The sequence below is a fragment of the Corapipo altera genome, unplaced genomic scaffold (assembly GCF_003945725.1).
Source record: "Corapipo altera isolate COAL_440 unplaced genomic scaffold, ASM394572v1 110, whole genome shotgun sequence".
In the NCBI taxonomy this organism is placed as follows: domain Eukaryota; kingdom Metazoa; phylum Chordata; class Aves; order Passeriformes; family Pipridae; genus Corapipo; species Corapipo altera.
In genome coordinates, this window is record NW_020884960.1 from 743,531 (window position 1) to 763,670 (window position 20,140).

At 44.9% G+C, this 20,140-nt stretch overlaps 1 protein-coding gene across 1 annotated transcript in view; it reads left to right on the top strand.

The window, feature by feature from the left end:
• Positions 1-35: 35 nt before the first annotated feature.
• The window catches only part of MMP24 (matrix metallopeptidase 24), a 46,305-nt gene continuing 26,200 nt past the window's right edge, over positions 36-20,140 (top strand). Inside the window, exons 1-4 of the mRNA XM_027664013.1 lie at positions 36-115; positions 2,471-2,619; positions 8,629-8,745; positions 10,723-11,027. Of these exons, the coding sequence (XP_027519814.1) occupies positions 2,516-2,619; positions 8,629-8,745; positions 10,723-11,027 (526 nt within the window). The 5' untranslated portion in view covers positions 36-115; positions 2,471-2,515. The remainder of the gene's footprint in view (positions 116-2,470; positions 2,620-8,628; positions 8,746-10,722; positions 11,028-20,140) is intronic.

Here is a 20,140-nt window from a genome sequence, read left to right on the forward strand (position 1 = left end):
GTGGCTGTGGGGCCGCCGCGGGGCCATGGCGCGCTGGGCGTGGCGGGCGCTGGGCTCGCTGCTCCCGCTGCTGTGCGCGCTGCTCCGCGCCGCCGCCGACACCAGCACCGGCCGGGTACGTGCGGGAGCGGGGCCGGGGGCCGGGCCGGGCCGGGCGGGGGGTGCCCCGGGGGTGCGCAGGGAAGCCGGGCGGGCAGCGGCTCCGCCGGGAGCCTTCCAGCATCTCCCGCCGGGCCGGGCTGCGCTCGGGGGTGCGGGTGCGGCTCCTCCGGGCGCGCTCGGCGGGTCGGGGAGCGGCCGGACAAGCAGCTGTGCCCTCCTGGGTGAGCCTGAGCCTCGGTGCCCGCCGGGAGCTTCCCGCGGTGTCTGAGCCGGCACCGTGGGGTGGGTGCCCCGTTCCCGCTGCCGCCTCCGAGTGCGGCGGGCAGGGAAGGGGATGTCAGAGGGGAGCCCCCGCGGAGCTGTTTTGGTCGCCGGGCTCTGCCCTCGCTGTCCAAGGGCAGCTAATTTTGGTCAGACCGAAGCGTTGCGGCGTGTTATGTTTGTCCGAGGCCGAGGTAGCAAATGTCCGGTCTAGGAGCAGTTTTGCCCCTTGGCTTTGTCTTGAGCCCTTGGTAGTGTCCGTGTCGAATAGCGCTGTGTGTCCATTTGCTCGGTGAACTTTGCCATGCCCAGCCCAGGGGCTGTGGCACCGCTTCCCTTCCCCACCTGGAGCACTGCACCCAGCTCTGGGGCCCCAGCACAAGAAAGGTGGGCACCTGCTGGAGTGAGTCCAGAGGAGGCCACGGAGATGCTCCAAGGGCTGGAGCTCCTCTGCTCTGGAGACAGACTGGGAGAGCTGGGGGTGATCACTTGGAGAAGAGAAGGCTCCAGGGAGACCTGAGAGCCCTTTCCAGTGCCTAAAGGGGCTCCAGGAGAGCTGGAGAGGGACTTGGGATAAGGGATGGAGGTACAGGACAGGGGAGAATGACTTTAAACTGAAAAGAGAGTAGGTTTAGATTGGATATTAGGAAGAAGTTCTTCCCTGTGAGGATGGTGAGGCTCTGGGACAGGTTGCCCAGAGAAGCTGTGGCTACCCCATCCCTGGAAGTGTCCAAGGCCAGGTTGGATGGGGCTTCCACTAGCCTGGGCTAGTGGAAGGTGTCCCTGCCTATGGCAGGGGGTGGCACTGGATGGGCTTTAAGGTCCCTGCCAACCCATTCTGTGATTTTCTCCTGCTTTGGAAGCAAGGCCGTTTTGTTCTCCCACTTGTACTCTTCCTGACCTGAGCCCCCTTCCCACTGCTGTGTTACACTGAGGGAAGACAAGGCTCTCCTGTCACCCCTGCTCTGAGTGATCAGGCTGCCAGTGGGAGAGCAGTGCATGCAGGTGATTCATCAGCACTCCTGAGGTGAGGACTGTCCTGTGGGTCAGATGGATTGTTCTCATGGCTGGAAAAAGTTTAGGGGATGTATGTTGGTCTCATAATAATCCTGGTCCAAGTACTGAATTGAAGGGCTGGAAGACAAAAGCACTGGGGGGGGTGCTTTTGTTATGGTGAAAAGTTTCTGAGAACAAGTTTTTGTTTGAGTTTGATTGGCATTTGCACCTAATGGTGAACTAATATTCTGTTTTCTGCTACCATCCAAGTGAGGGAGGGGAAGAAAGGGGAGGGAAGAAAAATCCTGAAGCATGTTTTTGAAAATGCTGTGCTTAGCATTTTGACAAGTTTGACACAGGGTTTTATCTAAGGCTGCATTTTAGGGTGGAGGCGGGGAAAAGGGACAAAACTCCTTGAGGAGAGGTGGCTGTTTTCCTATTCTGACAATTTGCTGGTATCACCTGTTGGTAGAGGAAACATCCATCGAACCAGAGTCTCTGCAAACTTTTTGAGTGTCATTTTTTTGTTGCTGAGTTTTCTCTGTGTGGTTTTTTTTGCTGTTGTTTTATTTTGGTTTTGGAGTTTGTTGTTGTTATTGTTTGTTGGGTTTTTTTAAGAATAATTCCTGTGCTCATTGCAAGTTGAACTTTTGTTTCCAGGGATTGCCCAGGCTGTTAAACTATTTTCTTGGAATGGTGGTCCACAGATAGGAGGAGTCGTGGGCAGTGGGTTCTTGGGATCTTGCTTCTGTGGGGACTGAGAAATCTCATGCTGGCAAGGGGTCAGGGTGCACAGGAAGTCCCTGGAACCAGAACAGAACTTCTTGGGCATTTCTGGTGGTCCAGAGTCTTAAGTCTGCCCCAGTTACTCAGTAGGGATGATGACCATTTGTGACTGGCAGGTCTGCCTTGCCCTACCAGGACAGGTGATGTTAAACTGGGTCTTCAGCCCTTCACAGGGATCAGATGATATCACCAAACCTAACCAAAAAAAGAGAGATAGCTGAATTTTTTTGGCTAGTTTGTCACTTTTTTCTTTTGAGGAAATGTTCTGAACTGTTAAGTTGAAAACTTACTGTGGCATCTTACCATCTGTTTCTTTCTTTTTCAGGGTTGGTTAAAAACGTATGGCTACTTACTTCCATCTGACAGCCAAATGTCTGCCTTGCAGTCAGGAAAAGCTGTGCAGTCTGCAGTTGCCACTATGCAACAGTTTTATGGAATCCCAGTGACAGGAGTTTTGGACGAGACAACTATTGAGTAAGATTAACACAGGCTGCTTTTGTCTTTCCCTTTCTTAATGCGTTGTCATATTACCCGCGCGATTATTCCAGGAGCAAGAAGTCCTCCAAAGGGATAGATTTAACTGACTGAGCCAGAGAAGTCTTGATTGTGAAAAGGTGTCTCTAACAAAAACATGTGGGCAATTCCACTTTTTGCCAACAGTACTGTTTGTGTGAGGAGAAGCTCTAATTAATTAATGTTGTTCTTTGAACACAGATCCTCTGGTGCACAAGCAAAGCATGAATCCTGTGAGCTTCTCAAACTGGAGAACATCAAGGGTTTCATTTATTTCCATCTCTGTCTGGATTTAGGTTAAAATTCTGGCTCCAGAAATGGCTTCTAATGTGTTTCTTAATTAATTGGATTTGTGTATGTTCACAGATGCTGTTTATGGAGATCCATAGTCTGAGCTGAAGTGAGCTGTTGTAGTCTGATGATGATGGTCTTAGCTGTCCTTACTTAAGATGTCTACTTAGCTGTCCACAGTTGCCATTTGTTGGACTTTCGATGTTCCCTGCTGTATGTTGACCATGTGGTGGTGGTTTGATAGCTCAGAAGTGTGAGTGTAAATCACCCAGGCTGCAGGGACTGTCTGTGCTGCAAAGGGTGGTGTGGAAGTGGCTCATTATCTGATTGCCTTGTCTGTAGTGCCTGGATCTGTCTGCTGTTGGTCTGGATTAGGGCAGCATCTGTTGACTAAAGCAGATTGCAGAGAAGGTCTTACTGATGCTTTCTGGGGAAAAAAGCATCCAATGCTGAGCGAAAGGAGAAAGCCCAAATAATGGAACTTGCTTAGGCCCTGCTACTGTCCCCTTGACCTTATTGCATTAGCAGACCCTTTTAGAGCAGGCTCTACCTGGTTCTTCATCTCTCCTATTAGGGCACTGTGCTGGCAAAAGGGACGTGGTGGCACAAAAGAAGGGATCACAAAGTAACCAACTGATGTGAAGTACAAAGGGGTTTGGTTGTATACCTTCCAAGCTGCAAGAAGAGGGAGAAACAGAAGAAATTAGTGGATTGGGCAGGAGGGGATCATCCTGGGCTGGGAGTGCCTCTCCAGTGAACATAACATTCCCTCTTTTAGCTCACAGGAAAAGCCCCTTGTTCTCCGTTGAGGGATAGAGAAAATCCTGTTTGCTTTTCAAATGAGCTGGAAATTAAATGCTTTTTGAAGGTGGGGATTTTCCATCCGAGATGTCTTTGCCATTAATAAGTTTGTAGGCGAATGCTGAAGCCATTGAGCAAGGCTGTGTGTGTGCCTTGTGTGTGTAGAGGTTTGCAGCTGGGATGCTCATGAGTTGGAAGGGGATGGGAGAAGAAGGGGCTATAACATTGGGGGTTCTAATTTGGAAAGGTAGGGAGCTGCTTCTGCTTCCTTGTGGGTGATGAGGAAGGGAGCAAATTGCACATGAGAGTCCCTGCTTTAGTTAATGAAAGTTTTTCTGGAGGAAAGGAAGGTGTTGCCCACATTTTAGAGTGGGCAGGGGTTGAGTGGTGCATGAACACCCAAAGGCTGATGGGTGAAAAACCCAGATGGTTCTCTCTTCTGAAACTTGAGTCTCCAAAGGCTTGAGACCTCAGCTGCAGCCAAACCCTGGTGTGCTTTGCAGGCGTGTTGGGTTGCTCTGCCTCCATCTGCCCTGAGTCAGTAGGTCCATCTGTTGCATGGCAGGTGGAGCAGCAGTACCTGCCTAAAACTGCATGAACAGAAAAAGAGGTCCTGACTGCTGTTAGCAGTGAGCCTGTATTTTGAACTGGGGGGGCATCTGGCTGGGCTGTGTTGGGCTGTCACTTCCTCAGACCCGGTTGTGGAAGCTGGGCAGAAGGAAAAGAGCTGACAAGGCAGGCTGCCCCCAGGGCTCAGAATTACTCAGGCGTTTGCTAAGCTGTTATTTCAGTCTGTGTTATGAGTTTTAAGATGGCAGCTGTGAATTTTTCTGTCACTTCCATCAGTGTCATAAGTTCTGTCCCTTTAAAGTGACTTTAAGAATCAGAGTGCAGAGTTATTATTTTCTGTGGTTTCTTTGTTAGGCAATAAATTCTGCATATTCTGTTTACACTTACTATAGAAACCTGAAGTTTTTCATCTCCACATGTCCCCACATCCTGAGCTTGTTTTTTCCTCCAAGATTGGTGCCCAAGTGTGTGAAAACCACCTTGCAGGTGCTGCCAGTGGGAGATGGGAAGGAATACCACCATTGGTGATGCTTTTTGGTACTCAAAAGGAAGGTTGGATTGGGGTCCATTCAGCAGAGGATCTATCTTGAAGTAGCATGTTGATGATATGTAGCTTCCTGTAAGAAAAGCAGGAGAGAATACATAAACCAGCCTCCTCAGACCCTCAGCAAACATTGTGTCTGCCTGCAGCTGGTGAGGTGAACTGTATTTTTGCAGAGCAGCTGGGCAAGGATAAAGTGCTGGGAACATGTGGAGAGAAGGCACATAGTGCCAAACAAAAGTGGTGTCTACTGTGTTTGTCATGATCAATCCCATGGCTCTGAAGGGAACCAAGGAATAGTGTTACATGTGTTGGGAGTGTCTTGTGCTTTGTCCTGAGCCTCTTGTGTAGGTCCCTCACCTCGAGGTGCACCACAGCTGTTTAAGGATGGCACTTCCACCAGCTCAAGAGCAGGTGATTGAGAGTGACAGCTTCCTCTGTTTAGGAGTGTCTTGTGGAGGGCTTGGAGCCTGAACTGGGGCAAGCAGCTGTATCAGGACAAGAACTGGATGTCAGTGCTTTTGGAAATTGCCTGCTTACTGATGCCAAGCAGCTGGAGGAATGCAGTAGTCTATACCTAAACAATACCAAGTATGAATTTTGATGATCCAGTGTTACTGGTGTTCCCATTTCAAAAAACAAGGAGGGGGAAGCAGCCATAAGTATCTGAATCTTGCTTCAAGTAATTGCCTTTTGTTGTTGTTTGCAATGTGATGATTTCCCCTGGAACACAGAAAGGGTTCTCCAAACTGCTCAGTAGAGAATGACTGTCATAAAGCTCAGCTACAGATGATCAACAGCAGCAAGCTTCAGTTTTGTGATTATTTTACCATAGGCCTGCCCTGCTGAGAAGAGCAGAGATGGCTGCATTTGTACCCTGGCCCATGTGATTAGACCGGGGCCCATATGTTTGGGAAGTAAGCTGAGTCAGGGAACTGATCCAGATAAACATTCTCAACTTCACATTAGCTCAGGCAGTTGACAACTTGGGTACTGCTGAGCTCTGACCAGGTTACCTGGGCTTTGTTACTTAGTTTCATCAAGGCTGTATTTGAGCTCTGGAACAAACTGTGGTAGAATATGGGGGGTTCAGAGAGGCCTAAGTAAAATGGGGTTGAAAGAGGAGTTAGGCAGCCGTGGGCATCGTGAGTCTTTCAGCAGCTCTGCTTTGGAAGCTTTGGCTCAAGAGGCCTTTAAAGCCCTGGGTGGTGTTGTTGCAGCTTCCTCTGGAACAGCCCTGTGCCCTGTACCTGGAGCTGGCACAGGGGCAGGGAATTTGCTGTTATGGAAAGAATTAACTTTCTTTCAGGTGTTGGGAAGGGGCAGCCGATGATCCTCCAGGAAACAGATGCTGAGGTATGAGGTACTGCTGGTGTGTCAGCGTAGCCAGCACTGCCCTTGTGATTTCTCTACACATCCATGTTGGTTTGGTAGCTCTCCTCTGTTAATTTTTTGTCTTCTAGATGATACCAGTGAAGATAAAACAGAAGGTAATTTTCTGACTGTAGTCAGGGCCTGCTGATGCCTGATGTTCAGAGTACTGGAGTTCTCATGAAGCTCAAGAGGTGAAAACTGAGTTCACACTATGGCTTGTGTAAGGTTATGCTAAAAACATGGTGCCATATCGTATGACTGGAGTTTAAAAAAAACCCAACAAAATTCAGGAAATATCTAGGAGAATACAGGTGACAGGTAAGCCTGAGATCTCTCCAGCAAAGTGCTTGAAGCAATGCAAAACAACACAAATAAAGGGCACTTGGAAAAATACAGCGTGTTGAGGTTGAATAGATATGGCTTTTCTAAAAGCAGATCTTAGATGTAGTGCTTTTCTTTGAAGGTGGCAGCAGTTGTGTGGGCAAGACAGATCTGATTTCTACAGGTTGCTGGGATTTCTGAAAGACGTACAGTGCTGATAAATGTAAGGTGATGTAAGTGGGGAAGATCTGTGCCAGCTTTATATGCACAGCTTGGGTTCTTGTCAGGTACAGTGCAATATGTATAACAACTCTCATTTGCTCTGTTTTTGGTGGGGAGAAGATGACAGATGACTGCACTGAAATTTTTAAGCCCCCAGAGTTGTTACATATAGGAAGTGGAATCAGGAAAGGGCAGCTGTGTGGCTGCCTGGACTGGGCTCTGTGTGTGTGTGTGGTGGGGAAGAATGTTCTGGTGGGGCTGTACGAGTGTCTGTCTGCTTGGGTTTAATTTAAAGAGTGTCCTGGAAAGAAGTCTTGTAAACCTTCTACTGGTGATGGGAGATGCTCCCTTCCTGAAGGTGTGGGGCTAATATTTTTTGATGCATAAGCTGTACTTTGTTTGGGCACAAGCATGTGGGCACACATGGACTACTTGCCATGTACTGGCTGTAGTTGATGGAGGAGTGTGTGCATTTGGGGGCCAAAAGTTGTCCCCCAGGTGACCAGGGGTGTGGGAGAAGCCTTACTGAGGAGGAGGGAGAGAATGTGGTGTCTTGTTTGAGAAATGGCCCAGAGCTGGCTATGATGTTCTCATGGGTGACGAGGCAGTGGCACGTCCTGCACTGTGTTCTTAAGGGCTTTGTGTCACGGGGGACACTTGTCTTTGCCATCAGAGTAAGTGGATCAAATGCCTGAAGATTTCCAGTGGCTGAGGGCAGTGCCAGTCTGCCTGGGAGGCTGTGACCATGTTATTCCTGGGCTCTGCTCTGCTGTCCTGGGCTGTACTGTGAAATCCTGAAGCAGGTGGCTGGGGACCTTTGGAGACCAGTACCTGTAGGTCCTCTCTTTCTGTCCTTGTCTCCTTTTTCCCCAGCAACCACATGCAGTGATGGGCAGATCTGTTCCTCTGTGAGCCACTTCTGACTTCTCTGGAGTGTGCCCACATCAACAAGTGGGTCACTATTTTGAGGAACAGTCTGTTTCTCCTTGTCTGAGAATCATTTATGTTGGAAGGAACTTCTTGAAACCATCTACTCCAAGCCCTTGCTCAAACAGGGACAGCTAGAACAGGTTGCCCAGGACCATGTCCAGTTGGGTTTTGAATATTTCCAAGGATGGAGACTCTGCCACTTCTCTGGGCAACCTGTGCCCGTGTTTGACCACCCTCAAGCTGGCGCAAGAAATAAGCAAAAGATCTGTCAAGGCTGGACATAAAGTGCCTGGATCCCTGTGCAAGGGACAACATCCTTCACTCTTCCAGCTCACCTGGCCATAGAGGCAAGAGTTTCCTACATCATGAGTGACATCAGGGGTCAGGGGTTATGGGAAGGACCTCATGGAATTTGGTGTGTGTGACCCAGACACTGGAGTGATCTGTTCTGGTCGTTAGAGCCTCAGTCACTGTCTGTGAGGGTCATGTTTGCACTTGTTCAGTTTTATCTAGTGAGTTAGGAACTGGATTTATTTTCCCTTGCGTGGGAGCACTTCAACAAATGGAGAGTGGATCAAGTAGGTGGTGGGTGAGTTTGATTCCAGTGCACACACACCTGTGATTTTGGCTCTTGTGGCATTATCATCATTAAACTCTTGTCAAGCACAGAGGTTACATGATCTGGTATTTGTGATTCCAAAAGGAAAAATGAAGTCTTTTTGGTTTGCTGAGGTGTGGATTGCCAGCAGAGATGGGGTGCACAGCTCTGTGCAAAGAGGGTAAACCCGAGAGAGGGAGGACTGAGCCCTTCTTGGGGTCTGCATTGGCCAACCCTCAGAGGTCTTCCAGTCACCCCCTGAGTTCTTTGGAATCTGTTTTCTGGATTCTTTGCTAGCTTGCCATTTTCCCTTCCCTTCCAGGTGGATGAAGAAGCCTCGATGTGGAGTTCCAGACCATCCCCACCTACGCCACAGCCGGAGGAAAAAGCGCTATGCACTCACCGGCCAGAAGTGGAGACAGAAGCATATAACCTACAGGTACAGCCCCCTCCCTGCCCCTTTTCTGATGGGGAACAAATGGTCTGTACTAGTTTGGGATGCAAATTTTGTGAGTACGTTTAAATTAAAACAGGATCCTGCCTATGATGCCTGGTTAAGGCTTTCATTCTCAGAACATGGTGCGGGGGAATACTGTCAGGGCACTGGAGTAACTGAAGAGTCTCTTATCAATTAGAAAATAACTAATCAGTGAAGGCACTTAAATCCCAGCCACCAATTGTGTAATTTTGGCAGGAAAATCTTAGTCAGCCCCTTTCTGTTCCATTTGAAATCTAAGGCTCTAGCCTTTAGATAATGTGTGATCTCTAACAAACCATTAAAGCAGAAAGAACATCGTCTGAAGTCGAAGTGCTTCCTTCTTCTACTGATTTGCAACTTTTTACTGAATATGTATTTTTGCAGAGGTTTTACTTCTGCTGCTGAAATAGAGCTCTTGCTTTTGTCCAGGCTTAGGCCTGCCTAGAAGATATGCTGGGGTGAGCTTTTGAAAGACAGTTGCTGAATGATGCAAATGGAAGTTTCTGACAATAAGAATGTCACTTAAAATTAAAATTAACCCCCTCCGTTCTAGTTGAAATTACAACCTTTTAAATTTTTTGGACGGGGAAAGGAGTTTACAAAGGAGTGAAAATTAGGAACGTAGTCATTAAGGAGAAGATGTGATGATCCTTGTGGGTCCCTTCCAACTCAGAATATTCTGTGATATAGGTGAGCAAGACTAAGACAGAAAGAAAGTCTGTGATGGAGAGATAGAAATGTGAGTGACCAGCATGGGGAAGGTGCCAGAATGTGTAGGAAGAGATATGATGGTGTAAAGGGAAGGAATCAGGGACTGGTGCTCTCTGTTGCTTCTGCCAAGAATTCTGAGAAAGGAGGAGGAGGAGGAGGATTCTCCAAGTAAAAGTGAAGAACTGCAGAGACCAGGAGGAGGGACTTGTTCCACCAATAATTATTCCTTTAACTCGAATTGTAAGGGGGCACCCTCTGTTTGTGAAGGTGTGAGAATCAGATCCTGCTTCTAACCTTTTCTGGACCTTAGGGAAAACTGGTATAGAATCATATAAATAAAATATGCCTTAAACATATGCATAACCATGGGAAACAGATTGGCAGATGCCTCCACTGCTGCCTCCATCAAACCAGTGGTTGTTTGGCTTTCCAATTTCAGTATTTGTAGTGTGCATTTAAGTGAGGGGTGTCTTGATTCACCACCAAATGTGTTGCAGTGTCTTTCATCTGTCAGTCATTGTATTAAATTGAACTAGCTCCATCAAAGACTGAAAATTGTTTCCATGACACAGATATTTCATATTCCCCAAGCCAAATTTAATAGGTCATTAGTCTATTACATGCACACACACACACAAACCCCCCCATGAACAGCATTTTTTAAACTAAAGTTTATAATTATGGGAAATTTACGTGCACTTAAATGCCCCTTACCCTCCCCAAACTCTGTATCATCACCTGTCATGGACTGAGCTGCACAAAACTGGCAGGTCCATCACTCCTGTGAGCTCTAAAATATTTTGAGTAGTCCTGAGAATGAAGCAGCTCATGTAAGCATAATTTACTGAAAGGTTTGTTTCTCAAAAAGAATTTTAGTGGTAAGTTTTTTTCATGCACGATAACTTCAGACAAAATCTGAAGTAATTTACATTTTTAAACTAGGTTACTCAGTTGCCTATACCCAGATTGGAAAGGTTGTCAGGTTTTTAGGAAGTAATACAAAATCAACCAAGGCCTTAGGAAGACTTTTATTAATAAATGTAGACCTCAGATCAGGACCGTGGTTTTGTTGGTACCTTTCTTTGTAACAGCAAAACTTTGCGTGCACAAAGTACTGTCTGGAAAAAATAAAGACCTTTTGGAAAGGGAAACTCCGTGGCTGTATATTGGTTATAAGTCTCTGATGTATTCTGCAAATGTAAATGTCCCTTCTTTCTCATTTTACAGCGTACACAACTACACCCCCAAGGTCGGTGAGATTGATACAAGGAGAGCCATCCGTCAGGCCTTTGATGTTTGGCAGAGGGTGACACCGCTTACCTTTGAAGAGGTTCCTTACCATGAAATTAAAAATGACAGAAAGGAGGCAGATATTATGATATTTTTTGCTTCTGGTTTCCATGGAGACAGTTCTCCATTTGATGGAGAAGGTGGATTCCTGGCTCACGCTTACTTTCCCGGACCAGGGATTGGAGGAGACACTCACTTCGACTCAGATGAGCCATGGACCCTGGGAAATTCTAATCATGATGGTAAGAGTGCAGGTCATCTTTCACAGCAAGGATAGGTTGGATGCAGACACACTGACAAGCTTTCAACTGGAAAGTATTTGCTTAGTGGAGCTTTTGTCTCCCATGCAACGGTTCAGATGTTTTCTATGACATGTTTTCTATCTTAAATGGGAAAATAGTGTTATTGGTTTGTATTAGTTTGTCTGTGCATGGGTCTGAATTTGAGGAGTGTGTCTACTTTTACATCTCTCAAGATTTTTGGGCCTTAGTTGCTGCAAAAACAGCTCTGGGAGGGAGAAGGTGAATGGAAGAGTGTTGGAATGGTATCTCCTGGAATACCTATCAAGGGCAATCAGAGTTATTCGTAATGGTGAATAGAAAATTGGGAGTGAAGACATTCGAATGTCAAGTTGTTTTGATCCATACTTGTTTTCTCCGTCTGGGATTCCTTCTCCTGTCAGAGGTTGGGGCTGGCTGATTAGTTAAGGAAGACTGATGATTGGGACAGCAGTTTTTATCTCATTAAGCATGAAGAGCTCCTGCTTCTTTCTAACATTATCTTACTCTCTAATGGCAATGAGCACTTTCTGTTCTATTTTCAAACCTTTGATTGAGGATAGTGATGACTTGTAGGAAGTTTTAAGTTTAAAACCAGAATTTCACAGTGACCTCATAAAATTTCTCTCCAATTTCCACAGTCACAGCAATTTGGAGAGAACAACGTGTCTTTCAGCCTGTAGGGATTCAAAGTCATGTTTAAGGATATGATAAGGACTGGAAGTTTACTTGGACTGTAAATATGACTTTATTTTTAAACTGTATAAAAACATAGTGGTGTTATTGTGCCCATGATCTCTAAGGACATGTGCAGAGGTGATGTCTTGCATTAGACCAAACAGTGTAGTTTGAAAAGAAGAAAAGCTTTCAGGCACACAGGCACCTTCAGGCCTCCCCTAAAAGTGGCAACTTGCTTTAAGAATGGATTGCAAATTGAGAAAATCCCTGAGATCATCTTTGACAGGAAGTGGAGCTGTCAGGTTCAGTGTGGGAATGCTAATTGGTAGGAAAGAAGAAATTACAGAGAACTGATGTCTCCTGGCATGTTTAAATGACTAGATGAGATGTAGGCTGAGAAAGAGAGAGTTATAGCCTGTGGGATGGGGAGGGGGGAGAGTGTGGAGAGCGTGGGAGGTTATAGTGTGACAGAGAAGCAGTCTTGCTGTCCTGAAACATTAGGAATTTTTATTCCTAGGTTTGGGGCTGGAGGGAAGTTCATAGGTTTCCCTCCAGGATCAGGAGTGGCAGAGACCTTGTGAGAGCTGCTTTTGCAGCAGCAAGGGGTGTGTGTGCTGTGTCAGTGGTCTGTGCCAGTTCAGTCTGTGTTTAGTAGTTATTTGAGGTCAGCTGTGGGGTGTGGGGTGAGGCCCTTGTGCTGGATATGACTTCCCAGGTAAGCCCAAGTGTGAGACCTGGCAGTGCTGGTGTCTGGGAGAGAAGGTCCTTACAGGAAGGTGGAAGGGAAGGTTTTGACAAGTTGTAGTTGTTTTTTCTATTCTCATTTGCTGCACAAAAGGCTTCCATCTGGGATAAACTTAGCAAGGTTGAGAGGCAGCTTAAAGACTGTGAGGGATGGTCCTGGGGAAGTTTTTAATGGCTGGGTAGGATGTGCTAACATCACTAGATTACATGATCACTTTTTTGAGGATTTCTTTGAGTGTAGTTTTTAGGATGGCGTTTGAGAGCAATGCATACAATGAGTAGAGAGTCTGTCTTTTTATGAAAACTATTTCTTTTGCTATTCTTATCCATGTGGCTCTTTCAAAAACATGATTTATTTCTCTGATGTGCTGAGCGACTGTCATGAGTGGTGTCCTCAAAATGCATGAATTGGTATTTGAGGGGGCTGGTGTGCACTCTTGAGTGTGAGATTTCCGTTCCAGAGGATGTCATTTGTGTATTTGTTTTCAGATAACTGTGCTGTATAGACTGCAGGGACTCTTAGAAAGTCACCAGCAAGGCTTTTGAGAATGGTGGGGTCATATTTGTCCCCTCCACCTGGGGGACGTGCTGATTGTAGAAGGGGAATTTGATGTGTTGAGGATGACAGGGGCAAGGCTGTAGTTGGAGCATTATAGATGTGTTGTGTGAGGAATTGGTGAGGAAATTGCCTGCATTCTTAGCCTTTGTGTGCAAATGTGAAGCTGTCCTGCCTCCTCACTGGGTGACCCAGGCCTCTCTAGGGAGGAGTTTCCTTCTGTTGCACTATTCCTTGTCACTGGAAGTGTAGGTAGCTTCAATTTCCCACCTCTGATGTTTTTATTTGAAATGCTGTTAGCAGGGCTTAAAAAGTTTCTTCTTGGTCAGAGATTTCCTGCTCAGTTCACTGCTTTTATTCATTGAAAATAAGGTATTAGTGGGGACAATATTGTCTGTTTAATAGAAAGTATTTCTTCAAACACGGTCTTACTTGTCCTTATGATATGTATTTTGGGGCAGTGGGGTTGATCTGTCTGGAACTGAAGAAGTCTCTTGGTGAAAGAATGAAAAACCCATACCAGTAGGTCACTAGCAGATCTCATTTATTCACATGCTAAGGAGGAACTGTTTTGTCCATTCAGTATCTGTTCAATGGTTATGGAAATCTTAAAATAAGATTGAAGTAACAATAGTATCTTTACACCAACCCACAAAATATCACTGTTTAAAAGGTTTCATTCCTGACAAGAATTAGGTGAAAGGGTAATTTGAGCAACCTGCCTTGTAGGTCTCTTGGCCTCACAATTGTGAGGGTAAATCTGTTTGCAGAGCAGGATGCTGAAACTGGTGCTGTAGGCCCTTCACAATATTTAGCTGATTTCTTTATCTGTATAGTTTTGTTACAAACCACTTCAAACAGAAGCTTTGCTTTTGTTGGTCTGCATTTGTTACACCATGTTGTGGCACCTGCAGAGTTTGTCCATCCGTGTTTGGATGAAGCTGTCACTCCACAGAAGAGCTGCTTTGGAGTCTTCACTGACAGTGCAAATTATATAGATAAAAGTGAAACGTTTCAGATGAAATCTCATCCAGTCAGGAAAAATAAGAATGATTTGAACAGATCTTTCTGTGCAAGCAAAGCAGAGGATTTGTATGTGGAGAATGTGGTGTATCCTGTTGATGAAAGCTTCTGTCTTGTAAATGTGCCTCCTGGTAATCCACTGGGGTTCACTGGCAACTTTATCAACCCACTTAGTGGATTATTGTTGGGATTTATATACATATTATCATTTTGCATGGTCATTATTATACTGATTTTGCCCTTGTGGACAGCCTGGCCATTACCATGTCCCTTAGAATTATTATTATAATTATACTAGCTCTGATGCTGTGGGTTGTCTTTTGGAGCCCATGGTAACAAGGGCACATGCACCAACACTTGTAACTGCCTCCTCTGGCATTCTCATAAGCAAGCTGTGGAAGATTAATTTAGATAATCTTATGATGAGGATGGGCAAAACCAGGTGGGAAGTTGAACTCCTGGAGCAGCCCTTATTAACTGGGCTCATGGGATACAGAATTCATTTGTTTTCAGATGATAATGTCAATGGGAGCAGCTAGAAGCAGGAAGCAGGAAATTGGAATTTGAAGGGATGAAGGCAAATCAGAGAAGTGATATGGCAAACAAGATGCAACTGAAAAAGAGGAGAAGGGTGGTTTTACATTTAGAGATAAATCATCTACACAACCACACAGTGGATCACACAGGGGATCTCTCTCCCTTGGCACCTCGGTGTCTCATCTAACCTGGCTAAAGCATAGAGGTGATGCATGAAATCCATTAACTGGATTTCCTAGCCTTTATATGAAAATAATAATTAGATATGTATGTGTCTCCAAAAACAAACTGAAAAGGAATCCAGAATGACAGAAAGTTTAACTATCCACGTTATACATGACAGCTCTTACACACCTCTGACAACTTGAACATTAGTTTAATCCAGGTTAATTACAGGAAGTAAATTTTAATCTCCAGTTTAATATTATAAATAGTATCAGTAATAATCCCAGGCAAATCTTCTTCATGGTATTTTAAAAGTAAAAAACCATTGCTGTTACACTTGTAGTCAACACCATGCCACTAAATCTGTGGTGTTTGCAACCCCCTATGGGTATATTAAAGAAATTTTTTAATATCAAAGCAAGGTAAGAACTGAGATATGAGGATGACCAGATTTTATTTCTTTCAGCATGCCTAGAGTCCCTAATACCCTTTCTATCATCTGCTTGTGTAGCACTGTAGGTGGGAGTGTGCCCAAGGGCAGCTTCTTGGAATAACCCCAGCTGACAAGTTATTTCTGTAGCAATTGTAGTGTAACTCAGCTTCACATCGTGTGATCATTTTGCAGATCACAGGGCTCATCTTTCAGTACCTCTCTTCCACTGCACAGCTTCACACCTGTACCAGGTTCTCTCTGTGAGTGTAGGATGACCACTGCGATGGTTTTCTAGATGTTGGCAAGAAATACTGAGCTTTGCTTGCAGCAAGTGAACAAATCTTACAGTCATAAAACAAATGTGTCCCACATAGATCCCAGTGTGTTCCTGCAGAAGCCTCTTTGGAAAGCTTCCTATTCAGGATTTCTGAAGGAAAGCAGCCAAAACCTGTGCCCTGTGTACAAGACACTGCCAGCACCGGTGCGGGAGATGAGACCTCATGGGTCACATTCAGTGCTAAATCATGCAGAAGTTCTGGAGGAAAAGGGCCTGAACCACCTTCTGGGAAGGTTCTGTCAGTCACCGAGGAGAGGAACTGGAAGCTTTTTCTCTGTGGTTCCTTCACTAGCATTGTTCCAGTGGACATCTACCTGAACAACAGAGCGAGCGCTCCTGAACCCACCATCTGGACATGGCATATGTTCAGGAACCTGAGCAGGCTTTCAGAACAGCCAAATACTGTCTGAGCTTACTAATGGGAATGTTCAACAAGGACCTCAATGAGAACACTTTGATTAGGGTGGTTAATTCTGGAGTTTACTGACAGCCTGTAGTACCTGTTGGGAGGAGGGGCATGTATAGCTTAGAGCTGACGTTTAATCTGCTGATTAGTGATGGAAGCAGCATCTTCACTGGAGATCCATCTACTGTTTTCTGTCCTGGCACTATTAATATCACAAACTTTCTTGATTCTTGGGACATTTGTATCCCTGTTCCTAAAGATGGGATCCTGTCTCTCACCTCTACATTTGCAGTGGAGTTCAGTTGCACAAGCACAGGCATTTAGCCAAGCTTTGAGAGAGCCACTCTCCTGTAACAGCTTGGGCTGTTTTTGTTACAAATCTGATGCACCAAATTAATTTGAGCTTGAACCTGGATGTCCTGGTACTCTTTTTGTTCTTGCCATGAATACAAAGTTCTTAAAATTGCCCAGGCACCTACAGATTTTCTGCCACAGCAGCTCCTGTGGTCTGTACCATTAGACCTCTGACCTGTGGCTTTGTCTCTTTGGTCCATCTTGGGTGCCTTAGGGAGGATGTCCTGTGCTTCTGATACTTGTTGCCTTTACTGTCACTTCTGAGTATGTGCCTCTCCTCACCCATCTTGAATACCTCAGAAGACATTAGAGATACAATATGGAAGGTTTCTTCTGTACAAATGCAGTTACTGAGCAATATCCTTATATTTTATGGACCTTATCTGGCTAGAACAGGCTGTTCTCCTACAGACTGTCCCAAGGAGTAGGTGTATGGCTTTCCCTGTTCAAATTCCTGGATCATGGAGGGATGAGTGTCTTTCAAAGCCCTAAATAATTTGACCTTGGATGAGAAACAGAATTCAAGTACCATGCTTTTCATTCTCAGCTGCTGGAACTGCAGACTCGTGCTCTGGGTCTCCACGGAGATGCTTTAGGTCTCCACTCGGTTTGAATTCCACACAGGGCATTTTGCACGTGCTTCCTCCCATCACTGTCATGGTGTTCCCAGCACCTCTTACTGTTTCTTCCCTTTTGAACCAAAGGAGGGTTGAAGTGGCCTCAGTGTGAACCAGGTAGGGAATGTATGTAGCCAAATGGTGTTTGTCTTTTTCTGCCGTTCTCCTGGTCTGGTTTGCCTTAGAGCTGCCTCACCTCTTGAGCCCAAATGAAAGAGTAGGTAGAGATGGGTGGCTGGGGCAGGAAAAAGGGCTGCTGTCCTTTTGGCTTGAGGATGCACATCTTGATCATAAAACCACAGCAGAACTATTGTATGTCTGCATTCTGGGTAGAGTTTTATTTCTTCAAACCTCTGCCTACCATTCTCCTTGCCTTCTCCCCGCCCCCGCTCTTTGTCACTGTTTTAATCCAGAAAGCTTTTATTGTTCCATAGCTGAATCTTTTTGCAAAGCCTTCTTCACATTTGCCATTAGTGCAAGTTGAAACAAGTGATGTTTCGAGAATGGAGTGTGGTGTTTGGGGTCCCCAGTGCATGAAAGGTGTCAGCAAACTGGGAAGAGTCCAGTGCAGGAACACTGAGGTGATAAAGGATCGGAGCAAGAGGAAACCAGGGACAGTGGGCTTGTTCAGCCTAGGGAGGAGGAGGAGGAGGATGGAGAAGAAGCATCTATAGCAGTGTTCCACATGAGGAGATCTTATGGAGAGGACAGAGCCACCTCTTCTTGGAGGTGAACAGAGAAGGGAACAAAAGGCAACGGGCACAAGCTGCAACAAGGAAAACCCCACCTGGGCATAAGGTAAAACCTTCTTCACCAGCACAGTGGTGCAACCCAGAGGCTGCACCTGCAGAGGATGTGGGCACTCCATCCTTTTGGAGTGTCCTGAGCAACCTGATGTAGTTTTGAGATTAGCCCTGCTTGAGGCAGAGAGGTAAACTATGTTTTTCCATAATTCTTTAGCATTGCCAAACAGACAGAATTTTAGTTCCTAGAACTTAGGACGAAATTGCAATTAATTCTTGTGGCAACTCTGAACCATAACAAGGTATTCAGCTCATAAAATTCTCTTCTTCTGTCACCAAGTTCCCTTCTAAAAACAGAAATCTTTTAATATTAAGATCTTTCATGAGGGAGGACTGGTGATGCTTATAGGTGCATAAAAAGATAGCTGGCAGTATTTTTTGCCAGATGTTCAATCCTTTTGAAGAATCCCCTCTGCTTCTTATGTATTTTTTTTTAAGTCCCGAATGTACAAGGTTTCTGTGAGCACTCACTAGATTAATCCTATAAACATGGGACATATGTTAGGATATCTAACAGATTCCCTAATATTAAGGGGGATGTGTAAGTAAGTTGTTTGTTTTTTTTTTTTCACCTGGTCAAATAGTTCTTTGTTATCAAAGAATTCCAGGTGCTTCCAGTCACTTTGGAAACATTGCTGGCCGAACATTCTTTATCCTGTTTGATTTGTTTAATTACAATTGTGTTGTTTTATGTGGAGGGAGAGAGCTAAGAGGAATGCAAAGTATCCAGCTGTTGTTTTCTTTTTTTCTTTGAGATTAGTGTTGATATACACTTTTCCAGGTTGATTCTCTATTATCTGCTTGCACTCCCCTTCCCTGGCTTGTCCAGGTGCAGTGCCTGCTTGCTGGGAGGAATTGCAGCTTCCCTTAACCCCTGTACCTTCACCCAGCATGTTGCCAAAACTTGGTAACCTTTTCTCCTTGATTAATTCTTGTTTCCTCTGCGTTTTGCCTTGCTTTCTGCCTCATTTCTTTCTTATTTAACTGCTTTTTCTCATGTTCATTTTCTATGGAAATACTGAGGCCAGCAAAGACAACCTTTAAAATAATACCAATATCAATAATATCAGTATAATGAGTAACTCACGACACAGAACCCATATATTCTTTGTGCTGTTTGGCTGTTAAATACATTTTTAATTTTCTTTCTCTGATTTCTCAGGTACAGAACATCTCCACATCTAAAGAGTTTTGTTCTAACAAATGACATTTTGAATCCATCATTGTTTTTCAGGCTTTTGACACTGTTGTTGAAAACGAGCATCAGCATTTTTCAGAGTGAAAACCAGAACTGCCTTGAAGTTACTCATGTGTCCTTTAATGCAGAAGACATGTTATCTGAAAGACTTTCATAGGGATATTGGAAGTCAAGTGGGGTGTAAATTGTATTAAAATTTCAATTTATTCTCTCCATCCTTTTTTATGATACATCACCAGGTCATGCTGTTGCTCAGTACTTTGTTCAGTGAAGACCAGTTCAGTGTTTAGTCTCCAGGTCATACCTGCTTATCACTGGTTCCATCCTGTGACTGCTTAGAGAGACTTGACCCCATGAGCCAGAGTTCTCTCAAATCATTTGGTAATGCTGAACCCAGTTTGAGCAAACACACAGACACATGGTTTCAAGAGAGGCAGCCACAGCAAAAAGAAATCAAATCAGGCAGCTTAAATCAGCAAGTTTGAGATTATAACCCTGTCATGTCAACCCAAAGGTGAGGAGAGGAAGCCCATCAGCACACGGCGAAGATTTCTGACTTCACACTCCTCCTCTTCACCCCTGGACAGCATCTCTGTAAGTAGTGCTTTCTTTTGGTGTGTTTGCTGTCATTTTACAAACACAGAAATGGCTTTACAGTAGTGCTGTGCTAGTGCAGGCTGGATTTTAAAGTTTGGCAGTTTGACAGTGCTAGTTTTTGATTATAGCTGAAAGAGTCATCTGCAAATTCCACTTTCAAAGCAGTGTACTTGTAAATACACCTGATATTCACAATGTTCTATAAAAAAAATATTACCCATTTCATGTCAGTAGTTGTTCAATACACAAATATATGAATATATTTATATAATTATTTGGAATCCTATTGATTTTTGTATAATCCAAGTATTTTTCTTCTTTCCACACAGAACGAGATACTCTGGGATTCATAGGAAGGAATCAGAAAGGATCAAAATGATGTGTCATTCCCTTAAAAAGGAAGAAAAAAAACCCCTAACTGTGAAAAAAACAGGTCACGAGAATCGAGGTGAGCCAAAAAGTCTCTTTTTGACACTTTTCTGTATAAGGCAGAAACACATGATGTGAAACAAGCCAAAATGCAGCAGTGTCTTTAGTAAACTTGCTGCCTTCCACTTGCTGAAGGGAGGAGGAGTAAAATAACAGGCCTTCAGGAAGGAGAAAAAAAAGAAAAAGAGATGAATCATTGA